This window comes from Rhipicephalus sanguineus, chromosome 2 (genome assembly GCF_013339695.2).
Source record: "Rhipicephalus sanguineus isolate Rsan-2018 chromosome 2, BIME_Rsan_1.4, whole genome shotgun sequence".
Lineage (NCBI taxonomy): Eukaryota > Metazoa > Arthropoda > Arachnida > Ixodida > Ixodidae > Rhipicephalus > Rhipicephalus sanguineus.
Window position 1 is genome coordinate 56,843,276 of NC_051177.1, and position 24,299 is coordinate 56,867,574.

At 47.3% G+C, this 24,299-nt stretch overlaps 1 protein-coding gene across 1 annotated transcript in view; it reads right to left on the minus strand.

Moving 5' to 3' along the window:
• The window catches only part of LOC119381607 (PDZ domain-containing protein 8-like), a 32,712-nt gene extending 19,890 nt beyond the window's left edge, over positions 1 to 12,822 (minus strand). Inside the window, exons 1-8 of the mRNA XM_049412838.1 lie at positions 12,664 to 12,822; positions 11,172 to 11,290; positions 10,349 to 10,427; positions 10,187 to 10,279; positions 8,322 to 8,498; positions 6,877 to 6,957; positions 2,623 to 2,827; positions 296 to 405 (exon numbers count right to left, since the gene is read on the minus strand). Of these exons, the coding sequence (XP_049268795.1) occupies positions 296 to 405; positions 2,623 to 2,827; positions 6,877 to 6,957; positions 8,322 to 8,498; positions 10,187 to 10,279; positions 10,349 to 10,427; positions 11,172 to 11,290; positions 12,664 to 12,819 (1,020 nt within the window). The 5' untranslated portion in view covers positions 12,820 to 12,822. The remainder of the gene's footprint in view (positions 1 to 295; positions 406 to 2,622; positions 2,828 to 6,876; positions 6,958 to 8,321; positions 8,499 to 10,186; positions 10,280 to 10,348; positions 10,428 to 11,171; positions 11,291 to 12,663) is intronic.
• Positions 12,823 to 24,299: the final 11,477 nt, after the last annotated feature.

Here is a 24,299-nt window from a genome sequence, read left to right on the forward strand (position 1 = left end):
TCGGATCTCACCGACGGAAAGGGTGGTTTTTCGTCCACTTAAATTTCTTTCTGTTTAAGTGAGAATCAATGAAATACAGTTAAGAAACGACAAATAATGTCTCTCTGTTTCCCTTGGCTTAACTGTCCGTCGGTTTCATTAGTCAGGCACTATGTGTATCACATCGATGATGCCAGTATTACGGGGGCATTCATGACAAGTTATAAAAACACAAACATTCATTGAGATTTTTTGGATGCGTAGTTTGAAACATTGTAATGCACATGCGGTGATGATATGTTCCAAGAGTTCTTACGTTCCTGAATTCGACTCCGACGGCTGTGCCGACCGGCTTACACAGCTCGAGGGAAATGTTCTGCCACGGCGTCCCCAGCACTTCGTCCATGTCAATCCACTCCAACTCGTCTGTGGCGAAGATAAATTTCGCGAAAAGGCTCGTTGATGATCGCGAACATACATTATTGGCGCACACCATTACATTTTTTTAAAAATAATATCGCATGAGCGTCGACTCCAGGATCCGGCAGTTTCTATTATCGTCGAGAAGCAGCGAGGTCGGCAGTGCGACGATTAGCGTCACGCTGGCTTTCTGAACGCATGATCGCACTAATAAGGCTGACAATGCGCATATGCATCTTGATCATGCGGCGCTCGTGCACAAGTATGCTCTCACGCGCTTGCGCATCATGCGGGGAATCTCGCTCTTTTAAAGACGATAGTCTCTCTTGGGGAACTTAAACGCAGAAATTTTGGTCTGTTAGTCTGTCTATCTGTCTTTTTGTCTTTTTGTTTGTCTGTCTGTCACCCGATTCAGCGACCCGGCCAAAGTTGAATCACTTGCTTACCGCCCACCCATCTTGAACTGGTACGGCTGTTCATGCTTGGAACGTTGTCGATCAAAAAGTAAATATTACGCATATCTGAGGCGCAACATTACTAGGTAGGTATTAGGTGGTGTGTTCCTTTAATAGAAAATACATAGATACGTAATTCTAAAGACCCTAGTTCCTTAATCTGCGCTGAAAATGCGGCTGCGCTGAAAATGCCTATGCGCGCCGACGAACGCCCTCTGCCACGGAGGAAGGAAACCCTCTGCACAAGCTCATGTTTCCCGACGTATTGCCAGATGGCGTGCATATCTCACGCAGCGCCTCCTCTATCGTCTTTACACGGCTTTTGCAGCGGAACACGTAGATACGCGGCCAATTTTTTCGCCTATATTAGGCGCTGCCATGTCCAGGGGTCAACGCTCGCGCAATGTTATTAAGTAATTGCGAGGGTGTACACAGCCGACCAGTGACAAGGGCCGTTGACAAGACAAGCATTTGTGCATTTAGTCCGAGGAATTTCTTTCGAAATTAGAATGTACGGAACGTGCATGATTACATGGAGTTAGGATTTGAGTGAGGAAGAAAAACGACTCGACTAGCCCTAATGATCGGGACCAATCAAAATGCAACAAGCGTACAGATGGAAAAGAAAAGAGAGCTGAAAAGTGTGCAGCGATAGAAATATGCTACAGCCTTTCACTTTTGAGGAAATAAACGAAAATTAAGGAATATTGCTATGACAGTGCAGGATAAGATTACGTACAAAATATATTCTTGAACATCTTAAAACACAGCACAGAAACGACATGAACACGAGGGGAAAATGGGACACACCATAGTGCTGAGGTGTGTCCTATGTTCTAGTGCCCGTCTAATTTTTGTGCTATGTTTCAAGATGCTCTAGAACCAATGCAAACTAGTCCATTTGTTTAAGGCTCTACAGTGCAAAATCCAGTTGAAGCACAACAAATAAACATAAATTAAGTCGGACTCACTTGAGGTAAGATACACGCGATAAGGAATACGTGATTAATCATTAGAATTTGCAACGCGTGAATTTTTTTTTTTCGCATTAGAAGTGTTCAGTCTAAAAATGATATGAATAAGTGAAATAGAGGTTTCCATAATTTTATGTTATGCAGTAGCTTGTAATATATATGCTCTTTGATCCTGCTGAGATGTTGCTGACCCTGTACATATCAGATGTCTTGTTTTAGATGCGAAGCAGCTTTTGCTCGGGGCTGTGTCCCTCGTCGGTGGTGGCGTGCGCGCTCCACTGCGCATGCGCCTACTCTCCTCCTTTACGCATGCGTTCGGTCGACATCTCTCATCTCCTCTCCCGCGCTGCAGCCGCGGCGCAGCCTCTCCTCCCACGTGATGCAGCCGCGCCGCAGCCAAATACAGCCTGTAACCCACTCTCTCCTCTCCCTCCCCCAGTTCATGTGTATATAAGCGCGTGCACTCGGTCGGCTTCCGTCATTCTCGATTCGCTCCCGTTCAGATGAGTTGTCAACGTCGGCGCCACTGGTACACTTGGCGCTAACGGAAAGCAATGCACAAACACAACGTAATGATAACACAAACAGTAAATACAAACCTCACACACTAACGGAAACGCCGAGTGAACGTAACGGAAACTTGGTGTGCGCTCCCAATGCTGCTTCGCATCCCCTCATGGTTCCCTCGAGTGGGAGATGGTGTAATTTTTTTGTTATACTTTTGATAACTAAGAATTACAGGACTATAAAAACAACAGAAAAGAAGATTAATGAGCGTTCCATCTCCTCCTCACCCAAGGAGATCATGCAGTACAGCTGGAAGGAGCCTTCACAGAGCACAAGCCTGGAGCACTCGACGACCGTTATCTCGAGGGTCCCGTTCTGGCTCAGCTTCTCGTGGTGCGTGGACAGGACGCGCAGCTCGGGGATCAGGAAGAACGGCTTGATCATTATCGAGTAAGTCGGCAGGTTGAACTTGGCCCGAAGCTTGCGTCTCACCTGGAACCGATTTCACGAACGTTCCCGTTAGCAACAGCACCCCCCCCCCCCCTTCTTTTTTCCTGATAGGTGGTCAAAGTGTTACGCGTCGCTATTTGTCAGGTTTTTGTTCTTACGAACTTCCTTAGTAGATGAACTTATTCAAGCTTATTATTAGGAGGAAGGAAACGGTTAGGAGGGAGCATTGTGCAATGAGAAAGAAAGAAAGAAAAAAAGAAAGAAGAAAAGAAAGAAAAGAAAAGAAAAGAGTTTGTCACGTAGTTTATTCACGTACAAACGTGAAGGAACGACGAGGAACGTCAAGGGGCCAAAATCCAAGCAAGCGCAAGCTCGGGTCCCGTGGCTGCCACCAACGTTGTGGATTGCTTTGCTCCCCGTGAACTTTTGAGCGACAGAGGGCGTGTTTTCCTGTCTGACGCTATTCAAGCCTTGCTCGCTCAGTGCAACATCGTTCATCGCATGACGACTGCATGTCACCCGCAAACGAATGGCTTCGCTGAACGATTTAATCTCACTCTCGGCGATATGCTGACAATGTACACCGTACCAGACCAGACCAATTGGGACACTGTCCTTCCATTTGTCACGTACGCGTATACAACACCGCTACGCACGCGACCACAGATTTTTCGCCTTTCTCTTGTACGGACGCGAACCGTCATGCACGCTGGACACTATGCTTCCCTACACGCCTGACTCATCTGACACTGCAATTTCTGACGTTGCCAGGTACGCCGAAGATTGCAGGCAATTGGCCCGTTCGCTGACAACCGAGGACCAAGGCCGCCAGAAGCTAAGGCGCGACACTGACCGACCTCTCCCTACTTTCACGACAGGTGCCCTGGTTCGGCTTCGGATTCCATTGAACACTCCTGGACCTTCGTCGAAATTACTGGCCCGATATCGCGGGCCCTACCGTATTCTCGCTTGTACGTCTCCAGTCAATTATGAGGTTGAGCCTTTGACACCGTCCCACGACTTACGTCGTCGTGGTAGGGAAATCGTCCACGTGAGTCGCCTCAAGTCCTATTAACGCCAGAACAACTTCAAAGCGCCAAAAAAAAAAAAAAAATGGGGGACGCTTAAGCTTCGCCTTTAAGAGTTGAACGCGATAGCGATATCCTGCCCCTAGTGCGTACTTCGACCACTACGAGTGTTTAACAGAATGCGCGCACTAAGGTGTGTGCTTTATGTAATGGGTAGCACGCTTTAAATCAGGAGTATTTATGCGCGAGAAACTTTTTCGAAGTTGCGATGCACCCACTACGCGGTCTTGAGGGAATACGCGCAGTAATGTGTGTGCCTTTTGTAATGGGTGGCTGTCTTTAAACCACCAAGTCGCTATGATATTGACATGGTGTGACGCCCGATGGCAATGTACGCTTGTACCATGCAATATTACTGCGATATTACATCTCGTACTGTGACACCTGTATACAGGAACTGTATTTTTGTGAAGCATTAAAGTTACTTCAAGTGAAGCTCCCAGCAGAGGCGTGGCTGTGTGGTAGAACACCTACTTGCCACGCAGTCGGCCTGGGTTCGATTCTCACTTGGACCCAACTTTTTTGTTATTTATTTTATTTCCAGCTTTTTCGATTTTTAGGTCACGGACAAGATGATGATTTTTCGCTCACAACCAACGGCGCCGTCACCGACGCCGACGGCGGAATTTCTGTGATACGAGCTCTTTAACGCTATCGCGTTAAAACAAGGACAGACGAAAAATAGTGGACACAACGAGCGCTAACTTGAAACTGAATTTATTACAAAAAATGTGTGGAAAAGGTAAACCCCATTAGATGGCGCACATGCGCGCACACTTGCGCGGACTGCTCACAAAAGCCCGAGAAGAAACACCACAAAATCACTTAGGTACGGCGCCAGAATTCTACAATAGTTTACATTCGCTTTCCAGCAGACTCAGTGAATGCTGGCTGACACACGCTAGCCAATCTCATGCTGTACCGAGATAAGCTCGAACGCCACTCTTCAATGGTAAAGCGCGCTTGTGAACAAAAGGCTTCTTGTTTACTATCGCGAAGATTAAGGCTTGATCCCTGTATGAAAGTATAGGTAGGTTGAGCTCTGAACGGAGATTGCCTTGCAGGTGTTTTCAGGACTGCAAGGACGGGCGTAGCCAGAAATTTTCCTCGGGGTGAAAAGGGGGGAGAGGTTGAAGCCCCCCTCCCTTCTTTGGCTACTCCAGTTACTGCGACCTTATCAGGAAACACATAACTCGAAATTGTGTTTTCTTTTCCTTCCAACCCAGAGTGAGAAGATCTTCAGCGCAGTTCATGATTGCGAATGCGTTTCAAGTTAGCGCTCGTTGTGTCCACTCTTTTTCGTCTGTCGTTTTTTGGCGCTTTGAAATTGTTCTGATGTCTTACAAACTCGCCCAAGCTTCCGTGCTTCCGACAACGTCTTAGGTCGCCAGGATGGATACGATATTCACCGGGGGCAAATGTAGTGAACAATACCAGACGACGACGAAGCAGCCAAGAAAGCAAGCCACAGCGTTAGTGGTAGCCAGGCGACCCGAGCTTACGCTTGCTTGGATTTTGGACCCTTGACGTTCCTTGTCGTTCTTCCACTTTTCTACGTGAATAAACCACGTGACAGGTTGTACGTCAAGCACGCAGACGCCAAGCTTCGCTTGCCCCCATTTTCCCGATGGCAAGTGCTACCAAATTTTTTGTTCTTACGGATTTCCTTAGCAATTCTGAATACGAGCCATATGTTTCTGACAAAACACTGCCATCACAGAGACTGCACTAATCGTCGAATCGAAATGTGCGCTTCGTCCTATGCACATCGACCGCGGACTAAAACGACTGAGGCCGTAGTTAGGTTCATTTTTATTTTTACGATGCACATTAGGGGCCAAATAAACAAAGCTTTTCGCTCCTTAGTGCTTTCTTGCGATTAGCCGAACTCCTTCGCTAATATTATGCCGAGCGTCAGAATTGGCTGAAAGTTGCTATTACGTGCACTATTTAGCGCATAAGAGAAGGTGCTAGCCAATCTCATGCTGCAGCGAGATGCTTAATCTCGAACGCCACTGGCCAATGGTAGAGCGCGCTTGCGAACAAAAAGCTTCTTGTTTACTACCACGAAGATTAAGGCTTGGTCCCTGTATGAAACAATAGGTAGGTTGAGCTCTGAACGGAGATTGCCTTGCTGGTGCTTTCAGGACTGCTGCAATGACGCGCGTAGCCAGAAATTTTCCTCGGGGCGAAAAGGGGGGAGGGGTTGAAGCCTCCCCCCCTCTCCTTTCCTTGGCTACTCCAGTTACTGCGACCTTATCAGGAAACACTGAACTCGAAAGTTGTGTTTTCTTTTACTTACAACCCAGAGCGAGATGATCCTCAGCGCAGTTCATGACTGCGATTAATATACAACTCTCTTTTTTTCTACGCGGAGAGAGCTTTGGATATAAACTTTCGAAAGCAAGCTGTCAGCGGTGTTATGTTCGTAGGGCGCAGTAATTACTTTCGCGGAACGTGGCAAGCTATAGAGAAGTAGGCTCCTGTTTCAAAGAGCTGAAATTTCAGATTAGGCACAATGAACACACACACAGGCGTGGCGTGTGCAGGTCTCTCCATAGAGGAGAGGGGCGGGGGGGGGGAGGGGGGAGGGGGGGGGGGGGCTTGCTGCGCCGTTGCTTGAGTCCGAAAGAAAACGAGCTCCTCAATAGCTGCAGAAATGAAAGAAATGACGTGCTTCTCACAGAGGCCTGCCATTGGTCCCCGGATTTAAAGGTGAGAAGTAAACAGCTCATTGCAATATATCAAGGGTCATTGGTCGCCATTACCGTCAAAAACGTGCATATAGCCATACAGCCGCACATTAAAAAATGATGTGAAAGGTGTGGCTGAGTAAAGGTGTGGGGCGGAATTGGCGCCCCTTTAGATCATTAGGGGGGGGGGGGGGGCGGCCTCCCCTCCCGTACGCACGCCTATGCGAACACATCAGACTAAGTGAAAGCCCCGGGAAAACGAGTCACCTTGAACGAAGGCTATTGTTTTCCTGAACACATGCATACTCACCAGTCCAGTTACTGCTCTCGCTAACTGCGGATAATTTTGGCCCTGAAGCGATGACTCGACTGTTAGGGAGACTCTCGGCTCCTGCAATATTCGTGAACAAGAATGCGCGTGTTTGATGTAGCTAAACCGACATTGAAAAGTTCTGAGTCCACACTCACAAAACAACGTCTTACGCAAGAATTGTTCTTAAGAGAAAATTTCAGCCAATGGTGATGCTATATAGGCATACCATTAGCAAAGCCGGCGGACTAATGGCAAGGGTCATTTACGAACTGAAGGCTTTGCGAATTTGGCCTGGTACTTGCCTTCAACACCGTGGGTGAAGCACGGTGTTGCGTGCCGTAATGGACTATGACAAGCTTTAGTTTGCTACACGAGAGCGCGCAATGATTGTAAATATTAATGCGGAGCATCCCGCGGGATGTAAACTGAGGCCGAGTTAACGCAGGTCATCATTTTTCAGCGCTCTTTGTAATTGGCCGGACGCCTTGTTTAACAATATGCCAAGCATCATGAGTGGCTGAATTTTTTTTCGCTCAGGAACAATTATAGCGCGAGACGAGTTTCGTGAATACGGGCCTTGATGTTCTCCGAGATGCAGCTTCTCGGGCTCACCGAAAAATACACCCATTTTCAGGACTAATATTGGGGGGTGAGGAAATTACTCTTGAAGTAAAGTAGGACGTAAAAGCTATCGGATGCGACTATGCAATCAATCAATCAATCAATCAATCAATCAATCAATCAATCAATCAATCAATCAATCAATCAATCAATCAATCAATCAATCAATCAATCAATCAATACAAAATACTCGTATGATGTTCAGGACTAATTAATTTTGAAAGAAATGTTTATTAGGAAGCCATTACGAATTCCAACCGAGGAGTGAGAGGTCCGTTTATGACTGCACTGGTTAATTTTGGCTGCACGCCCTTATACCAACGTGACAAAGCAATACACGTGCGCTACTACGCCTTGGAATCACTCCGCTAAGTGTTCCACACACTACGACAATTCGCCCTGGGGAAAAACTCCTCGAATAAAACAAACAAAAAGACGTTTAGGCATTTTTTTTAGTAGGAATGCCGACATTGCGGAACGGCCCAATAATAACTGTTGGGGTTTTACGTCCGAAAACCACGATACGATCATGAGAGACGCCGTATGGTGGAGGGCTCCGAATATTTTTTACCATATGATGTCCTTTAACGTGCTCCTAAACCTAAGTACACAGACCTCTAACATTTTGCCCCCATCGAAATGCGGCCGCCGCGGCCGGGATTCGATCCTACGACCATCGGGTCAGCAGTCGAGCACCACGACCATTAGACCACCGTAGCGGTAGGCCCAATAATTCGAGCGTGGAGTTGTTCCGTTATCCGAGATAGTGTTTACGTGGGCCGTCTAGTATCAGTGTGGTCGTGGGTTAGTCATCAATTAACCTCGTAACAGGCGAAGGACCAATGGGTGTACGGCTTCCGGGAAAACTGCAGGCGGCCTTTGACTGCCAAGTGTTGAACCTTGATGACCACGGACGCCAGCGCTCCCATGTTGAGCTCGGCGTCGATGCCGATGGTGAAGCCGCCCGGGTACTCGACGTTGCAAAACACGTCCAGCTCCTGCCGAGAGCCGCGAATGCGTCAACATAGCACACCTAACATAGCATAGCATAGCATAGCATAGCATAGCATAGCATAGCATAGCATAGCATAGCATAGCATAGCATAGCATAGAATAGCATAGCTTAGCATAGCATAGCATAGCATGCATTCGCCTAAGACGACTCGAGGGCGAAAGCCATCTTCTTCTTAGTCGATCTATTGATCCTCTTCCGCCCCTCCCCGAAAGCTTTCTGCCCCTAACGTGGTTTTGCACTGCCTCCAGGATCGGAGGCATGGCAAGGTTTCTGCACCTCACCTGGCTTTACACTGCCACCGTGATCGGCAAACATTTGAGACGTTACGTGATTGCATCCTAATGTGACATCACGGTATGTGACGTCATGATGATACCATGACGACGTAACAAATTCGGCCTATCTGTGACGTCATCACGTGATGACGATTTTTTGCATCACTCGAGTTGACGCCGACGCCGCGGGATGCCGACGGTCAGTTTTCGCGTTTGATGAGGCATCTAAAGCATTCGCCTGAACAAAGCACTTCGATTCGCGTTTCTGCTCGGAATTAGCAGCGGCTGGGATACACGCTGAAAACGCCAGTTGCCAACCTGCCACGCAACTTTGGAGATGAAATGTAACGGTCCACTTCCTTTCGTTTGTGCCATCGACGCGAGATGCGCGAGATTAATGAACCCGCTGACAGTATATGAGTTATGACGACAGAAGCACCAACAGAAACACGGTGGTTAGATGGGGAACGAATGAAAAAAAAAAAAACATTCTGGCGTCCCACGCACAATGGGAATCGATGCTATACGAAGCACGCTCCTCGTTGCCCGGCGCAGCATTGTTGGGGGTTCCACCATAAAGTGTTATCAAATGGACCGAAATGTTTGTATAAGGGGAACAGTCGTGTGTGGGTACGCGTGTATGCGTGTGTGCGCAATACTGACGAAAGTGGTGCTCTTCGTGAGAAACTTGTTGACGTGGAAGTGATGTAGGTGAAGGACATTGTAGAAATAAAAGTAACATAAAAAATAACGTCTCCCATGTGCTTTCCTTGGCATCATTATCTGTTGGATTGGTATGGTTGTGTCTAACAAGAAGGCGTTCCTCTTTTCACACTTCTTTAGTTTATTTACCGTCACAAGACTTCGAAGCATACTTCTAGAACTTCTAGATCAGGCGTTAGAGCTTTGTACCGGCCCTGAAACACGCGAGTCCACATCCCCAACTATACAAGAGGGTCGCCTCGTCAAAGCGTGAGCAACCATCCGCATGCTCTACCAGGGCCGTTATCATACTCTCCATGTAAGTGTGTGCGGTCCATGAAAATTTCTGTGACAAAGAAATATGTTTTCGAATTCCTAAGTTAGAACATAATACTCTTTCACGACAACTTAAAGCCGGTGAATCAAAAATGAACCAAGAGATGACAGGTAAAGACCATGGAATCAGGGTGTATCGTTTCTCGCTGTTAGCGTTTGTTTTGACAAGCTTATCTGCTTTCGGCAAGGCTGAGCTGATTATCTTCGACCGCGCTAGGATTAACACAACTTATCGTAGCAGCCCCTAATCGAACGACGAGAGAACTGTCATAGAGAATACACCATGTACGGTGCGAACTTAGACCGCCGTCCTTACTCCACCGGTAATATGTACGTTGTGTTCGAAATGAGCGCTTACCTCGATTGTCTTCCATATCTCGTGCAGGGTGACGCTTTCAACAGCTATCTTGTTGACGCTCACAAAGTCGTTACCGAAGTCAATCTCTCGCACCTGAAAATGCACAAGACAGAGCGTTGCTCTAGTGCGCTTACATTCAGGAACCGCAACCTGCGTTCTAACCTGAAGTTTGCTTAAGACCTTGCTGGCCGGACCACGAAGAACCGCGCGAAACGCCTTGTTCAATTTCGAGAAAAAGACGCTGTAAAACGAGGGAGAGAGAAAAGAAAGAAAACAGGTGTCAAAAGTGTGCACTCTTTGCTTTTGTGCACGTTGCGATCTTAACGCGAAAGACACACATTTAATCACTATTTTGCACAGTTTGGTTTCCGAGGCTCCTTGTCATTCGGGCAGTTGCTGAATGCAAGTGTCCCGAATGATTCCTGCTCATGATGCAAATCCTAAGATTTTGAAGCCCTGCCTTCCCGCGTCAAGTCGAGGAGCACAGGGTCGCCCATACCTAAGGTGAAGAGCTCATTAGTGTTCAAGACCCCATTTATTTATTTATTTAAACATACTGCAGCCTTTAAGGTTATCTTAGAACCTTATATTAGAAGCTTATATTAAATACACAATTCAGAAAAATTATTGTTTATCGACACTATTATTAGGCGTCATGTAACGCGCATTTCCCTCGTGAAGTAGAATAAACGTTCTAGTTTTACCGGCTTGAATTCGACTTGAATGTGGTTGACCCTGTACATGACTGGCATAAATCACGTTGCTCCCTCTCCGGCTTAACATAACGTTGCATATTCACATAGCGTTTATTTCGTAAGGGAACATTCTCATTGACTGGTTTCCTGCGGTAATGATACGTCCGGCGTCAACACTGGATGATATTTTGTCCTACAAACATTCCTAGCAATTTTTTTTTTGGTGAGTACAGGCTAAGACCAAAGTGAGTGATACGCTATCTATATACAGGCACCATCGGATGACTTACCGGCGGATCAGAGCGGAGTCCTTCCACTCCCGGAATAAAAACTGGGAAGCGAGGTTGGCCACGAGCAATGTGTCACGCTCTTTCTTCCAATCTTCGTTCGTGACTGCTTTGAGAAGTTTCTGCGTTACGGAAAATTCTTCTTTGGTCGACGCGTATATGGGGTTGAGAAATTTGGATTAGTTTCGTTATCTCGAAAACACTTCGGTATGCATTAGGCGTGGGCCCTTTCTATGACATGGACCGATTTTCTTCTTAAAAGTTCAGATCAACTTACCTTGCGCACACTACAAAAAGAACTGGACAACGCGAAGCAAACAGTAGATGGTTTGCGCTGATGTGTTTTGTATGTGCTCTTCGCTGTTTCCAGTTCTTTTTGTAGTTTGCGCAAGGAAAATTGACGATGTTTAACCATCAACTAGCCCATTGTCAGGTTTTTCTTAGAAGTTAAGATATGCATTGCTTGGCTGATTTTGTTTGGCTGGTCTGGTAATAGTTCCACTAGAGCTTATAAAACAGGTCTGAAAGAGGACGGGGAAGTAGGTACTATAAGCATATGGCATTTGTGCTGGCGATGTCTACAAAAGTGGTTCTGAACATTAATTGGAACAACAATAACGTTCAAAAGTGCTTCAACTGGGGATAGCTGGCATGGCATAACCACAAAAACACGCGTCCGTTTCGCGTCCGTTTCATATCTTGTGGTTATTCGTCTGTGTGCACCTCTGCAGCGCATTATTTACACTACAGTAAACAACAGGAAGATGCATTCTTTCGAGGGTATACATAAAGCCGAATTCATAAGTGTTTTCATAATGCTTTTAAGGCGCGAGAGAACACAAACACACGGACACGGGACAGAGCGCCTCCCGCGCTCTGTCCGTGCGCTGTCCGCGCTCTGTCCCATGCCCTTCCTTGTGTTTGTGTTCCCTCGCGCCTTAAAAGCATTATGAACGTTCACCAACTCGCCCAACCAAAAATTCTCATAAGTGTTTTCTTTGGAGTCTTTATCGTTGTCAGTGCTTATCATAAGTTGATACCCAGCCTCGACGTTGACTGGCATTTGCTCTTACGAAACAATACTAGCGTAAGAGCCTTTTCTTTTTGAATACGTGGCTATACTCTTGCTCGTTAATATTAGGTATAATGTGCGTGTACAGGCACTAAATATGTTAAAACATTTATGGGTGTGTAAAAGGCCATATGTATATTCGCACGGCTAATATCCTCACGTTTAAGCAGTAAGGTCTAATCGTACGTAAGAACAAATATGATGTTATTGTAACCGCTTTGCAAAACAATTTTCTTGTTTGCTGAGTTTTCGTCGCAAGTAAGAATGATAAGTTCTGTAACAGACTACGCAAAGAAATAAAAAAGTGACCCTCTTTAGCGCTACCGCCACGAAGCTTTTACAGACGTAAAAGTAAGGGTGTGTTACTCCAACAACGGAACGCCCTTAAGGGTGTAAAATGTGTGCTAGCACGTCGATGTTCACCTGAGGTACGGTGGCGGGTATATACTTCTTGCCGACCTTCTCGCGGTGCAGCGCGGGTAACGTGATGACCCGGAACATGAGGTAGAACTGCAGCAGGATCACAAACATGGCGCCCGCCACAAACGAGGCGCCGAATGCGGCGGCCAGGACCATCATCTTGGCTGAATACGCAGCGTGGACAGTCGCGACCTGCGCACCGTCGCTGGCGTCAGTACCGGGTTATTAAAGGACCCCTGACAGCAAAATTTTTGTTGGTGTCTTTTTTACTGTAATTTGTAGCTTTGGGCCTGGTAATCCCTAAGTTAAATCGTAAATGCTCTAGCGTATCGTATAACTAATTCTAGCGTAGTTAATTGTGACCATTTTAGCGTCACTTCAAAACGCCCGCCTAAAAACCACAAGAAACTAGCGACCCATGCGGGGAGCGTCAAAGATCACGTGCACTCAAGCTGTGGTGACGTAGAAAGCGCGGTTTTCAAATCGGGGCCCCGCGCGCGGTAGAGATTGAAAGTATGTGGGTGCCTCGGTATGGGTTAAACCTGTTAAGCGCGTGACCCCTCACGAAAACTACCTCGAGAGCAGCCCGACAACAAAGCGAGAGGGGTGCGGAACAATAGGCCTCGCCGGGTGCCAGTCGTCGTATTGTGCATGTGCGCCCCGCAAACGCACGCCGCACGCTTCGACACAGCAAAGAGAGTGAAAGCATGGCTGGCAGTCGGCTCCAAACACACTCAGAGATCGTCGACGTCATTGTTACTAGCGTATCGTCACTCAGGGTGATTTTTGTGCAATGTATCACACCGAACACGTAGCACTAGTGTCGATGTTGCAGGGCAGCCGATTTTTTGTTTTTTCTCCTACGCTGTTTGACATCGAATTAAAATAACTTCCACGCGACGGATGCCGTTCAAATTTGGCCAAGAAGACCTATGCATAGACGTCAGACTCTGGAGTTTCCAAGATGTGTGGCGCCACCTGTCGGAGAAGTATTGAGTAGTGCATAGACCGACTCTCTCGCATAGTTTGCTATGGGACCAGGTGCAACTAGCGAGTGCGAAACAACGATTGAGCTTAATATCGCGTGTGTTTGCGCATTTAGCACTCAGAACGAGAGCTGTGAATTGCTCTCCGCTAGTCGGACGCGCCACCGAACCGTCGTGAAGTGCTTGCTGGATAATTCGCCTGAACGACGGCGAAAACAGCAGCAGACGAGAGCCCTCCGCACGCTACGAAGAAACTCCGCAAAAGACGCACTGTTGCGTTGTGAATTGCCACGGACGTAAAAGACTGAGTAACAACGTTCAGTTTTACCGATTTCCATAGTTGTCGTACGAAGAAGAAAGGCGAGAGCGCTGGATACGGGCCGTTGCGAGCGTGTTCGGTAAGCGAAGTACCCGCGTTCTCCACAGCCGGTGGCATGAATGTGTGGCTCTGCTGTTGTTTTGCGTAGCCCTGATGCAAAACAGTGGTAACCTTGACTATGAAGCTCAGCAGAGGCTCTGACCGCGGTGCTTGTCGTGTAACACGAAGTGAGCAGCTAGAGGCAGACTGGAGACGCGTGATACGCACACCGCGACGAGTTGGTCGTCACAACACAGCATCGCAGACGTATGTACGTTTTGAAGGCTCAGAGTTCTGGTTCTAACTAGCTAACACCACGTGCGTCATACAAGTAAATCGCAGAATGTTGGTCGTGACCCCCTTCAGGTTTGTTTCGCCCGTGTCCTCCGCGGTTGCCGTAGCTATCTCGGAGGCCACGGTTTTGCCTTTGGTTGTACCCCGCGAAAGTGGACACGCACGTATCCCCATTTGCAGTACATACAAACGGAAGACGACCATCAAGAGACCATTTGAGGATGCGTAATAAAACACTCCAATGCACAGGAAGCGAGATGAATTAAGGGAGAATGCAACTGAAAAGGCGAAAATCGCCGGAGCCATTCGCCCCTGATGAACCGAGTTTTGTACCATTGATCGTAAGATGCATAGCTAAGTAAATTGATCGTGTATGTAGGTACTTTATCGCTGTGGCATACGTATATACCCGATTTTAACGCATTTAGGCTCTAGAGAACGGATGTCGGAGGGCTTGCCTCGAACTCGGTGTCGTGTGATGCTCGCTTGTACTTGCGAGTTGCAGCGCGCGGGAATAACTAAAACTTATTTTGTTGTACTCGCAGTTCGCTTTGATCAGCTTCCTTTGTTTCTGAAGCGTGGATTGGCGGAAGAAGCTTTCCAGGTCCTTGATTTTCAGGAAACCGCGCCTCGACACCAACGAAAGAGGAGGGTTATATTGCGGCCTATGCACATTCGCTTGCGGGCGGCTCTCTTTGCACTACCCAGTTAGGGCCAGGGCTACGGTGAGGGCGCTGGTGGCGGTGTTTTTCGCAGCGCCGCCTGGGCAGAGTCTGACGTCTATACCAAGCGATCGAATGATGGGCACATCTCGATCTTGAAATTTGATGTCAGTGCTCCTTTAAGGAGAAAGTCGTATATGCCTCATCACACGCGAAAACTGACCGTCGGCTTCCGCGTCCCTCGGCGTCGGCGTCAACACGAATGATGCAAACCATCACGACCACGTGATGACGTCACTAAATGACGTCGCATGACGTCATAGATCGGCAGAATCTATGACGTCATCATGACGACGTCATCACATGACATAGTCGCTTGATCAAAGGTGGGCCGATCCCGGAGGCAATGCGAAACCCGGCGAGATGCAGAAAGCTTGTAATGCCTCCGATCCTGGAGGCAGTGTAAAACCACGTTAAGTGCAGAAAGCTTTCGGAGGGCGAGGGAGGATCAAAGCATCGACTGGATAGAAAAAAGATGGCTTTCGCCTTCGAGTCGTCTTAGACGAATGCACAAGGGACCCTGTGAGTTTTTTGTGTTATCAGTAGGAGGGGCACGTTTAGAAGTGTGGCCGATCGATTGTTTGTGGCTGGCCTACCGTATTTACTCAGTGTTACCAGCACCACTGACCGACGTCGGCTAGTTATGGGTATTGTTAGTCTTGGCTACCGAGCTATTTGTGGGTAATCAGAGGTAACTAAATGTAATATCAGCGCATTTTTCTCGCATTTTCCTATAAATCGCCACATAATTATTATTTTTCCTGTATCGTTTACTGCACTTAAGGGGAAAAGAAGCGCTGCATATATAACAAGAAGACGGGGGACATAAACGTTACACGCGAATCGCCAACAAACTCGCTCTGAATGTACCTAACTTGCCGCGCTGGCACAGACGTTCAATGCGGGCTTTCCCCCGCTGCGCATAAGATCGTAGGTTCTATGCCCTGCCGCAGCGGTCATATCCATATACGTGAAAACGCTCGTGCAGATAATTTAAATTCACGTTAAAAATAATATACGAAGCTAATCCAAAGCCCTCCAATACGCTCTCTCAAGTCCTCTGTATTGTTTAGGGTCGTTACATCATAACAAATATATTTATTGTAAGTGCGAATATACAAATACTATTACTAGTGACAGCCCTTGCAGTTTCTTACTAACGAAAAGATCCGGCAGCTTCACCACTGTGAAACTTGAGGAAGTGCGTCGCACGGGCACCCAGCGATTCCCGTTCGTTGAGTTCCCACTGCTCCGTTTACGAAGCCGCCGATGACGTCAATGTTTGAGGTAAGCATGTAGGTTTTCCCCGGCACCGAGTATAATCTTGTTGGGGAGATTCGCAAACTCGGTGTGCGTCACGTGCGCTACATTTTGCTGCGCTTTATCGACTTCGTGCTTGTTACGGCATTTGAGATACGTTTCGTCTGTAGCAAGTTCCATCAGGTTGTTTCCCCTTTCAGATGTAGCGCCGTAGAGAGCCAGTGAGAGGAGAAATCGTGCGCTCTGCGAGGCGGTGGCGCCTTCTCTTGCACGGTGCCGGAGTCAGCTGCATGTTTTAACGCGATAGCGTTAGAGAGCTCGTGTCGCAGAAATTCCGCCGTCGGTGTCGGCACCGTTGGTTGTGAGCGAAAAATCGACCGTGAGCGAAAAATCGAGAAAGAAGCAAATAAAATAAAGAATAAAAATTTCGGTCCCATTGAGGATTGAACCCGGGCCGTTCGCGTGGCAAGCAGGTGTCCTACCACAAAGCCACGACGTTACTTGCAGCTGCTTCGGAAAACACTACATAAATGCCATGTAGTGGAAGGAGTCTTCTTAACGCATTTTGTTCGACAGGTGTCACGACGAAAACGAGCCCATTCGGCGATTTGTAGGCGCATTTGGGAGGCCATCAAACTATGTCGAAAAAGGCCGGGATAGTGCAGCCATCGCGGCTAAAAACACACACGAACTTTCAAACAGCTCTAAAAATGGACAACTATGTCTATCCAGCGGAAAACATATCAACAAGCAAACAGCAAACGCTAGATAATGTGCTGCCATCTGTGAGGCATTGTGAGACTGTTCATGGCCTCCGAGATGACGAGCGCGCGGCGTGTATCTTGGAGGCCATGCGACTCTTGCTTTAGATCAAAAACCTGTACCATTCGCGCGCGCGCGCGCGTGTGTGTCTGTGTGCGTGTGTGTGTAACAATACACATTAATAAGTATGCACTTAGTGGTTGAAGTGCGCACTAGGGGCCGGATTTCGCTATTGCGTTCAACTCTTAAAGGCGAAGCTTAAGGGTCCCCCAATTTTTCGAAACGTTTTTAGCGATTTTGAGTTAATTATTGCGATTAATTCTCGGTTATTTCTGTTAACTATATTATTTAGACCTCGTTCGTTTCTTTTAACCCGGTTTTGAGCATTGCTAGCCTTGTTATGGCTTAGTTATGGCTGGCATTGAGCGTTTACTGTGATCGTGGCCACGCCACATGAGATCCATGGATGAACGACAATCCGGGCCCCTAAAGAGCTACGCACCTAAAAACGTTGGTGGACGCTTGAGCTTCGCCTCAAGAGTAAAACGCGATAGCGTAATCGGGCCCCGTTCGCATCTCCTCAATCGGTGATCTCACCTTGCTTCTCGGTGGACAACCACGCCGCAAGGAAAGGAACATCTGTGCGCCTAACATTAGCCACTTCAAACTATCCTAGAATACCCACTGCAAGTACAATTGCGAAATGTCCACTACTCCATAATTCGTCCTTTTGCGAATCGGCGAAGTATCCACTACGCGTCCGTAACGCAACAAGCGAACCTACGCAACTGCTTACTTTGTTGATGCTTTAGCTGATGATGATGATTAAGTATGTCTGAGCGCTTTGTAATGGGTGGGCATTTAAACCCCTCACTCGTTGTGCAATCCACAAGTCGTGCGATTCTACGCTTATGCCACGCAACATTACATGCGTTAAGGAGATCGTCGCATTGCATGACATATATGTATAGAGTTTTTTTTTTTTTTCGAAAGAAGTTCCAAGCAATGGCGTCGCTCTGTGGTAGAACACTTGGTTGCCACACAGAAGGCCTGGGTTCGATTGCCACTCGAACCAAAGCTTTTTATTATTTATTTATTTGCATCTATCTCAAACTTTCGCTCACGGACGACGCTGATTTTTCGCTTACAACCAACGACGCCGACACCGGAATTCCTGTGAAAGGAGCTCTTTAACGCTATCGCGTTAAAACCATAACAGACAGGACCGGCCTCAGCACTGGTTCTCCCTAACTGGCCTTAGCACTTGCCTCCCGCGTAGACGCTCGCATGCAGCACAGCGGTGACATCACCAGGTTAGGTAACCTAAATTAAGATAATGAGATTGTGCGACCAGTCGCTTGCCCTATTCCATAGACCTCCCTAATTCCATTTCCTGTCCACCGTTCCACTCTTGATTTCACAATACGTAATAAGGCCTAACTCAATGTATTGTCATGCTACTCCAACGAAACGATTAATGCTACTGGGCATGCCATGTCATCGAGCTTGGCTTTCCCGTTCGCTGTGTACAGATCGCATCAAGCGTGCACAGACTGAGACTTGGAGCGTTGCGTAACCGTCGGAAGGTAAACAGAACGCTGTGGTGCTCTTTGCGTGTAATAGAGGCATTTACATTACTTACGCTGTGGCACGCCTTCGACGAACCTACGCGGCTTAGTAGCAGGTAAGGCAGACGCAAGCCGTTGAATGTAAATCTGGACGCATATCATCAGACGGGCGATGGAACCAAAGCACGAGGCGGGTGGCACGAGACGGGTGCAGAAGAAGAAGTAGTAGTAGTAGAAGAAGAAGATGATGATAATGATGTTCCTTCTCATATGGATCGTACCCACACTGGGGGATTGGCCAAGAATCGTTCATATGAAATTTTAAATATTTTGAGTATTGAATAATGATTAAACAGAAAAGAAACGCAAACATATAAAGGAAAGAGTGCAATCCCGCACTTCTTTTGACCATGCTGAAGGTACAACACATTTCTACAGTGCAGGAGTGACCAGAGAGCTGTGTAAGACATCAAATAGAAGTTTAAGGCATATATAAGAAAAGGCATATATAAAAACGAAAGCCGGGTTAAGCTCGGATTTAAGCAGAAGATTATTGAATTTATTGAGAAAGCTTAGGAATAAAATAATTCACGCTTAAAAAGTTAACGTCTACAAAGTTGATGTCGGGAAGCTTTACCTCTTCACCGGCAACTCTGTGTATCGTGCAACCAATATTGGGCGTCGTAGGTCTACTCACTGACACCGTGATTGTATTAGACGCCCGCTGCTATGGGACCTTAGCGTTGGCTCCGTCGCACATCACCGGGGGAAGCGTCCAGCCTATTTGCGTCACATGTCACATCGCGACAGGTTGAACATGATCCGCTTTTTTCACGATCGACCGAACTCCAGAAAAAGACCGTGACAGGTTGTTCCGCCAACGAAGAGCGGATACACGTCAAACAGCACAACGGACGTTATTAGATTCCACAAAGTCTGGCCTCGTGCGCTCGGACGAAATGTGGCGCCTGTGTTGCCCGTATCTTCTTATTTCAAGGACGACGGTAGCGGTGTTGAGATTTCGCTAAACCGAGGGTTAAAAACACAAGCTCCGGAAAGGACAGCCGAGATAAACGTATTGAGGACAGTGTTTTCTTGATTTGACAGCGCGGAGTTCCGTATTGGTGTAACGAAACGGGGTGTGGTTCGTGTAAGCATGCCGTTCCTACATCAGGCAACAGCCTGCTGATGGTTTAGAAGAACAGAAAGTTGGGCGAGTTTGTACTGATTCATGGAGGTACTTGGAAGCGCAACACACACAAAAAAAAAAATACACTAGAAGAACTAAACAATACGAGCGCTCACTTCAAACTAAAGTTTATTGACAGGAAGTGGCCAGATTTTATCGTACACCAAAAGGCAACAACAGCAGGAAAACGCATGCGTGAAACAACAAACTAACAACTGATGAACAAGTTTCACCTCAAAAATAAAAGCCATAACAAAAACAAAAGCGAAAGCTACCTTTTGCGCATGAGGGTCACGAAAGTAAGGTGAAACAACTGCGCTGAAAAGACCCAGATCATGCCAAGCGTGTGCATGGCTTTCGCTGATCTATTCCCAGCGCGAAAGACTTATCGAGATAAGCAACTTCACTGTTTAGTAGGTTAACAGACGGCTGGCTGACGCACGTGGGAGCATTTCTGTGGATATGGAAAGCTTCGATTATTTCTCTCGTTATCTTGTTGCGTTGCCGGAAACGAACGGTGTTTTTTTTTTTTTTTAGTTCGAGATTGCACACCGCACTGTCGACAGTGACACGCGAGGTGTGAATAAGGGGCACCTTTTGTGTAAGTAAACTTTAGTTCGAAGTGAGCGCTCGTCTTGCCTAGTTCTTGTCCGGCGCACAGTCACGTTAGTTCCTTCACACACACACACATGCACACGCGCGCACACGCACATACACACACGCACACGCACACTACTCACTCACTCACTCACTCACTCACTCACTCACTCACTCACTCACTCACTCACTCACTCACTCACTCACTCACTCACTCACTCACTCACTCACTCACTCACTCACTCACTCACTCACTCACTCACTCACTCACTCACTCACTCACTCACTCACCAATGTTGTTTATTTAGAGGCCTTGGAGCACGGTTCTTACACCCTGTGTTTGGATACATCACCTGACTGTGCGACGAAGGTAAAACAATGGAATAAACTAATAAAAATACTAAACAAACTGATTAGAAACGAAGAGCAATAGTGTGTTTGCATCATACCAGGCTGGCCATCGCTTCTCCAGCTCTGCGTGCTTCCTTTATTTTATGTAAAGCTACAGCATAGGCTCTGGTAGCAGCAAGTAATGATCGGGGATAATGCAATAAATATACATAATTAGCAAGAACAAGTAGCGGCAAGTATAGCAAAAAATAAAAGATTCACACCATCAAATGTGCATACATGGGCTTGCGGAAATGTGTATATATTTTTAACGCCGGTGATTGCTCTCCTCTCTGTCCATTCCTATAGATAAACTCGTCCACATCCGCACCTACCTTGTCATCGCGCATTCTCTGCTTCTGGAAGGCGAGTTAAGCTTGCTTTTATATGTGAATGACGATCGCGACAGTTTGTATGCATGGCTGGTGCACGTGCAACAGTCGTAACGAGCTGTAATCTGCGTTCTCGCCCCATCCCCTTTCGACGCTTCTCGGGGCACACGGTTACGACAGTCGCCGATAGTGCGCTGACAGTTAGGCGCGCCATACTTTGCTCTCCGGTCGTTGTTGCCACATACGATTGCCGGCGGATCGGTAGAAACTTTTGCCATCGATCGGCGCAGTGTATGCAGCGCCCATCGCCTTTGCGCGTGCGCCGTTATAATAATTGTCCAGTCGTATTTCTTCACTGGAAGACGGCATTACGACGTTTCACCGCCTTGTTTGCTCGGCACAACTCTGCGGCGCACGATTTCCGTACGGACAGTTAACACCGCGAACAAAATGGGAAGGAAAAGCATACACTTGGTGTCATTACACGTGGTGTCATTACTACTCGACCCGTGTCTATATGCTTATCGCCCCCGCGTTGTTTATCGCGCTGTTAACTGTCCATATAAATCACCGACTAGCGCAGGCAGCCACCGTACTAATTTCCATATAGCATCGTTCATGGCGGGACGAAGAGGACTGTTTTGCCATTGCAAACGAGGAATAATAACAGATTAAAGAGAAAACCTGGCGGCGGCCCTAATGCTTGACTTATGTGTCTGGTAGTCGCACTCGCACGTCGACGTTCGTGTGCACAGCTGTATTTCTTGATTTGACCTTGTGTTTCGTCGCGCAGGCGAAGCAGATCTCCGAGGCTACGTAGAAAGAAGCACGTGGTTGAGATCTTCTACGCCAGGTGCTGAAACGAACCCAGCAGCTTTCAAGAATAGCGTCTGCTCTCTCAGTGAACTCATTTAATTAAAGTTCTCTAGTTATGCTGACAGTTAATTCGCCCTCATCTTAAGTAAACTTACGTTCCGATATCACATGTATAAAATATAACTCGTCACTCGAACCAGAACCATTGTTTTCGTACCAATTATATAATTTAAAACGCATTTTCTGAATATTAGGAAAGCCGGAAGTAAACGCTCGACCGGAAATACTTGGATGAGAATTGCAAGACTGTCACTCGTTACTCGCGCCACTATTAATAATAGCAGTGCAGGCCTTGTCCGAGAAAGGTGCCTGATCTTGAGGTGTTTATTTGCGCACCAAAGACACAGGCGGGGATCGCCGCGGTATTTTAACGACTGTGGCGTAGGTCGCTGGTTCGATAGCAGCCGCCGTGCGGCGGCTGCATTTCGGTAGGGTGAAATGCAAACAAAAACACAAAAAAAACATGGCGGATCCCTGCGTCACAGGAATCGGTATAACACGAAAGGTAAACGTGTGTTCACAGAAGTTGTTGGTTGTTTATTGCGTATCGATATGTGCCACACGTGTCTTGAGGAATGAATTTGACGACCTACGCGACAGGATTTTCACGTTATTCGTGTCATGACCAGACAGTCATATTCGTCAAATCCTCTTACCCTCCCGTGCCAATATTGGTCTACACCGAGTTAAGGAGAGGGGAGAGGCGATAACGAGAGCCCCCAGACGTAGGCGGCTAGATAGATAGATAGATAGATAGATAGATAGATAGATAGATAGATAGATAGATAGATAGATAGATAGATAGTTAGATAGATAGATAGATAGATAGATAGATAGATAGATAGATAGATAGATAGATAGATAGATAGATAGATAGATAGATAGATAGATAGATAGATAGATAGAAACGATCAAGGTGCTTTGGGTTCGCTAAGAAATGCTTTGCATTTATTAGCGAGAAAGAGAAAGAAATGCACAGAGAGAGAGAGAGACAAAGAAGGAGAAATAAAAATAGGAATAGCGAGAAAGAAAAAGAAAGAAGGTTGTCCAGGCCTAGTAGCTGAGCATCAGTAGCGACTACCCGGTATCACTTGGCTAGACTCGCCAACCCCTTGATGCGGGGGCTCCTAACGGGAATGAAGTTGAGTATAGCCTAATGCAATAATGTACAACTTATCCAAACCAGGTTACTACCTAGGAGCGACTTCGTAATGCATCGCAAAAAGCAAGCATCACCTCGCAAAAGTTAGCTCCTCGCAAAACTTACTAAAAGCAAGCATAATCTCGTAAAGGCCACGACCAGCTAGGTGCCGATCAGCTCCTCCGTTTCTCTAGTCTTGCGCCACTAGTGCAAGCTGCGCTAATTTTTAGATGCGAAGCAGCTTTTGCGCTGGGCTTTGTCCGTAGTTCTATTGACGACCGTCCGCTTTCTAAAACCTACCATAGCCATCTGTAACATATTGAGCGCGCTCGCGCCAAGGGGAAGTCTTCTTCGTCTTGTTCGTCGGCCGCCTTGGTGATGATACCTGCAGAGCGCGCGCTCGCGCCAAGGAGAAGTCTTCTTCGTCTTGTTCTTCGACCGCCTTGATGATGACACGTGCAGGGCACTTTAGGGGACCGGGCTGCCGTATGCTGTCCGATCTTGACGTAACGCAGACAAAACCACGTGTGCTGGCACGCGCTGCAAATGCGCGATGAACCAACGCGCTGTATCCTAGTCAGAACGCGCTGGCACGCGCTAGCACGTTCGGGCCTGTGTAAGGGGCTGGGTAAGACGCTGTGGCCTCTCCCCGTTACACTCAGCAATCACGTGATCGCGTCGGGGAACAAGATTCTGCAGACGCGCGATGAACCCGCGTGACGTGTTCCAACAAGAGCTCGGGACGAGCAACAGCAGCTGAAGTGAATTGATGGTGTGCTCCACATGCAAGGACGCGTGAACATCGGGCAAAGTGCCCGTGATGAACGGAACTTTAAGTCGACCCACGCGCTCCTTCGCATCCCCACATGGTTCCTTTTAGTGGGAGATGGTGAAACTGTTTTAGGGGCGAAGCTCCTTATGCCGTGGGTCTGTCCATCCCCCGTTTGTTTGTTTGTTTGTTTGTTTGTTTGCTTGTTTGTTTGTAGTAGCCACCTCTAGTTCGTAAGAAGCGCGCGTTCTGGTATGCAGTAGAAGAAGAAGACGACGTGTTGACAAGTGAGACTTTCGTTTGCGTGTTCACCTGTGTGGCGTTCTTTCTTCTTTACTGCGTCTCGTGTTTTCAACGACGCCCGAAGACAACATTTCAGAAGTAACGCGCAATGC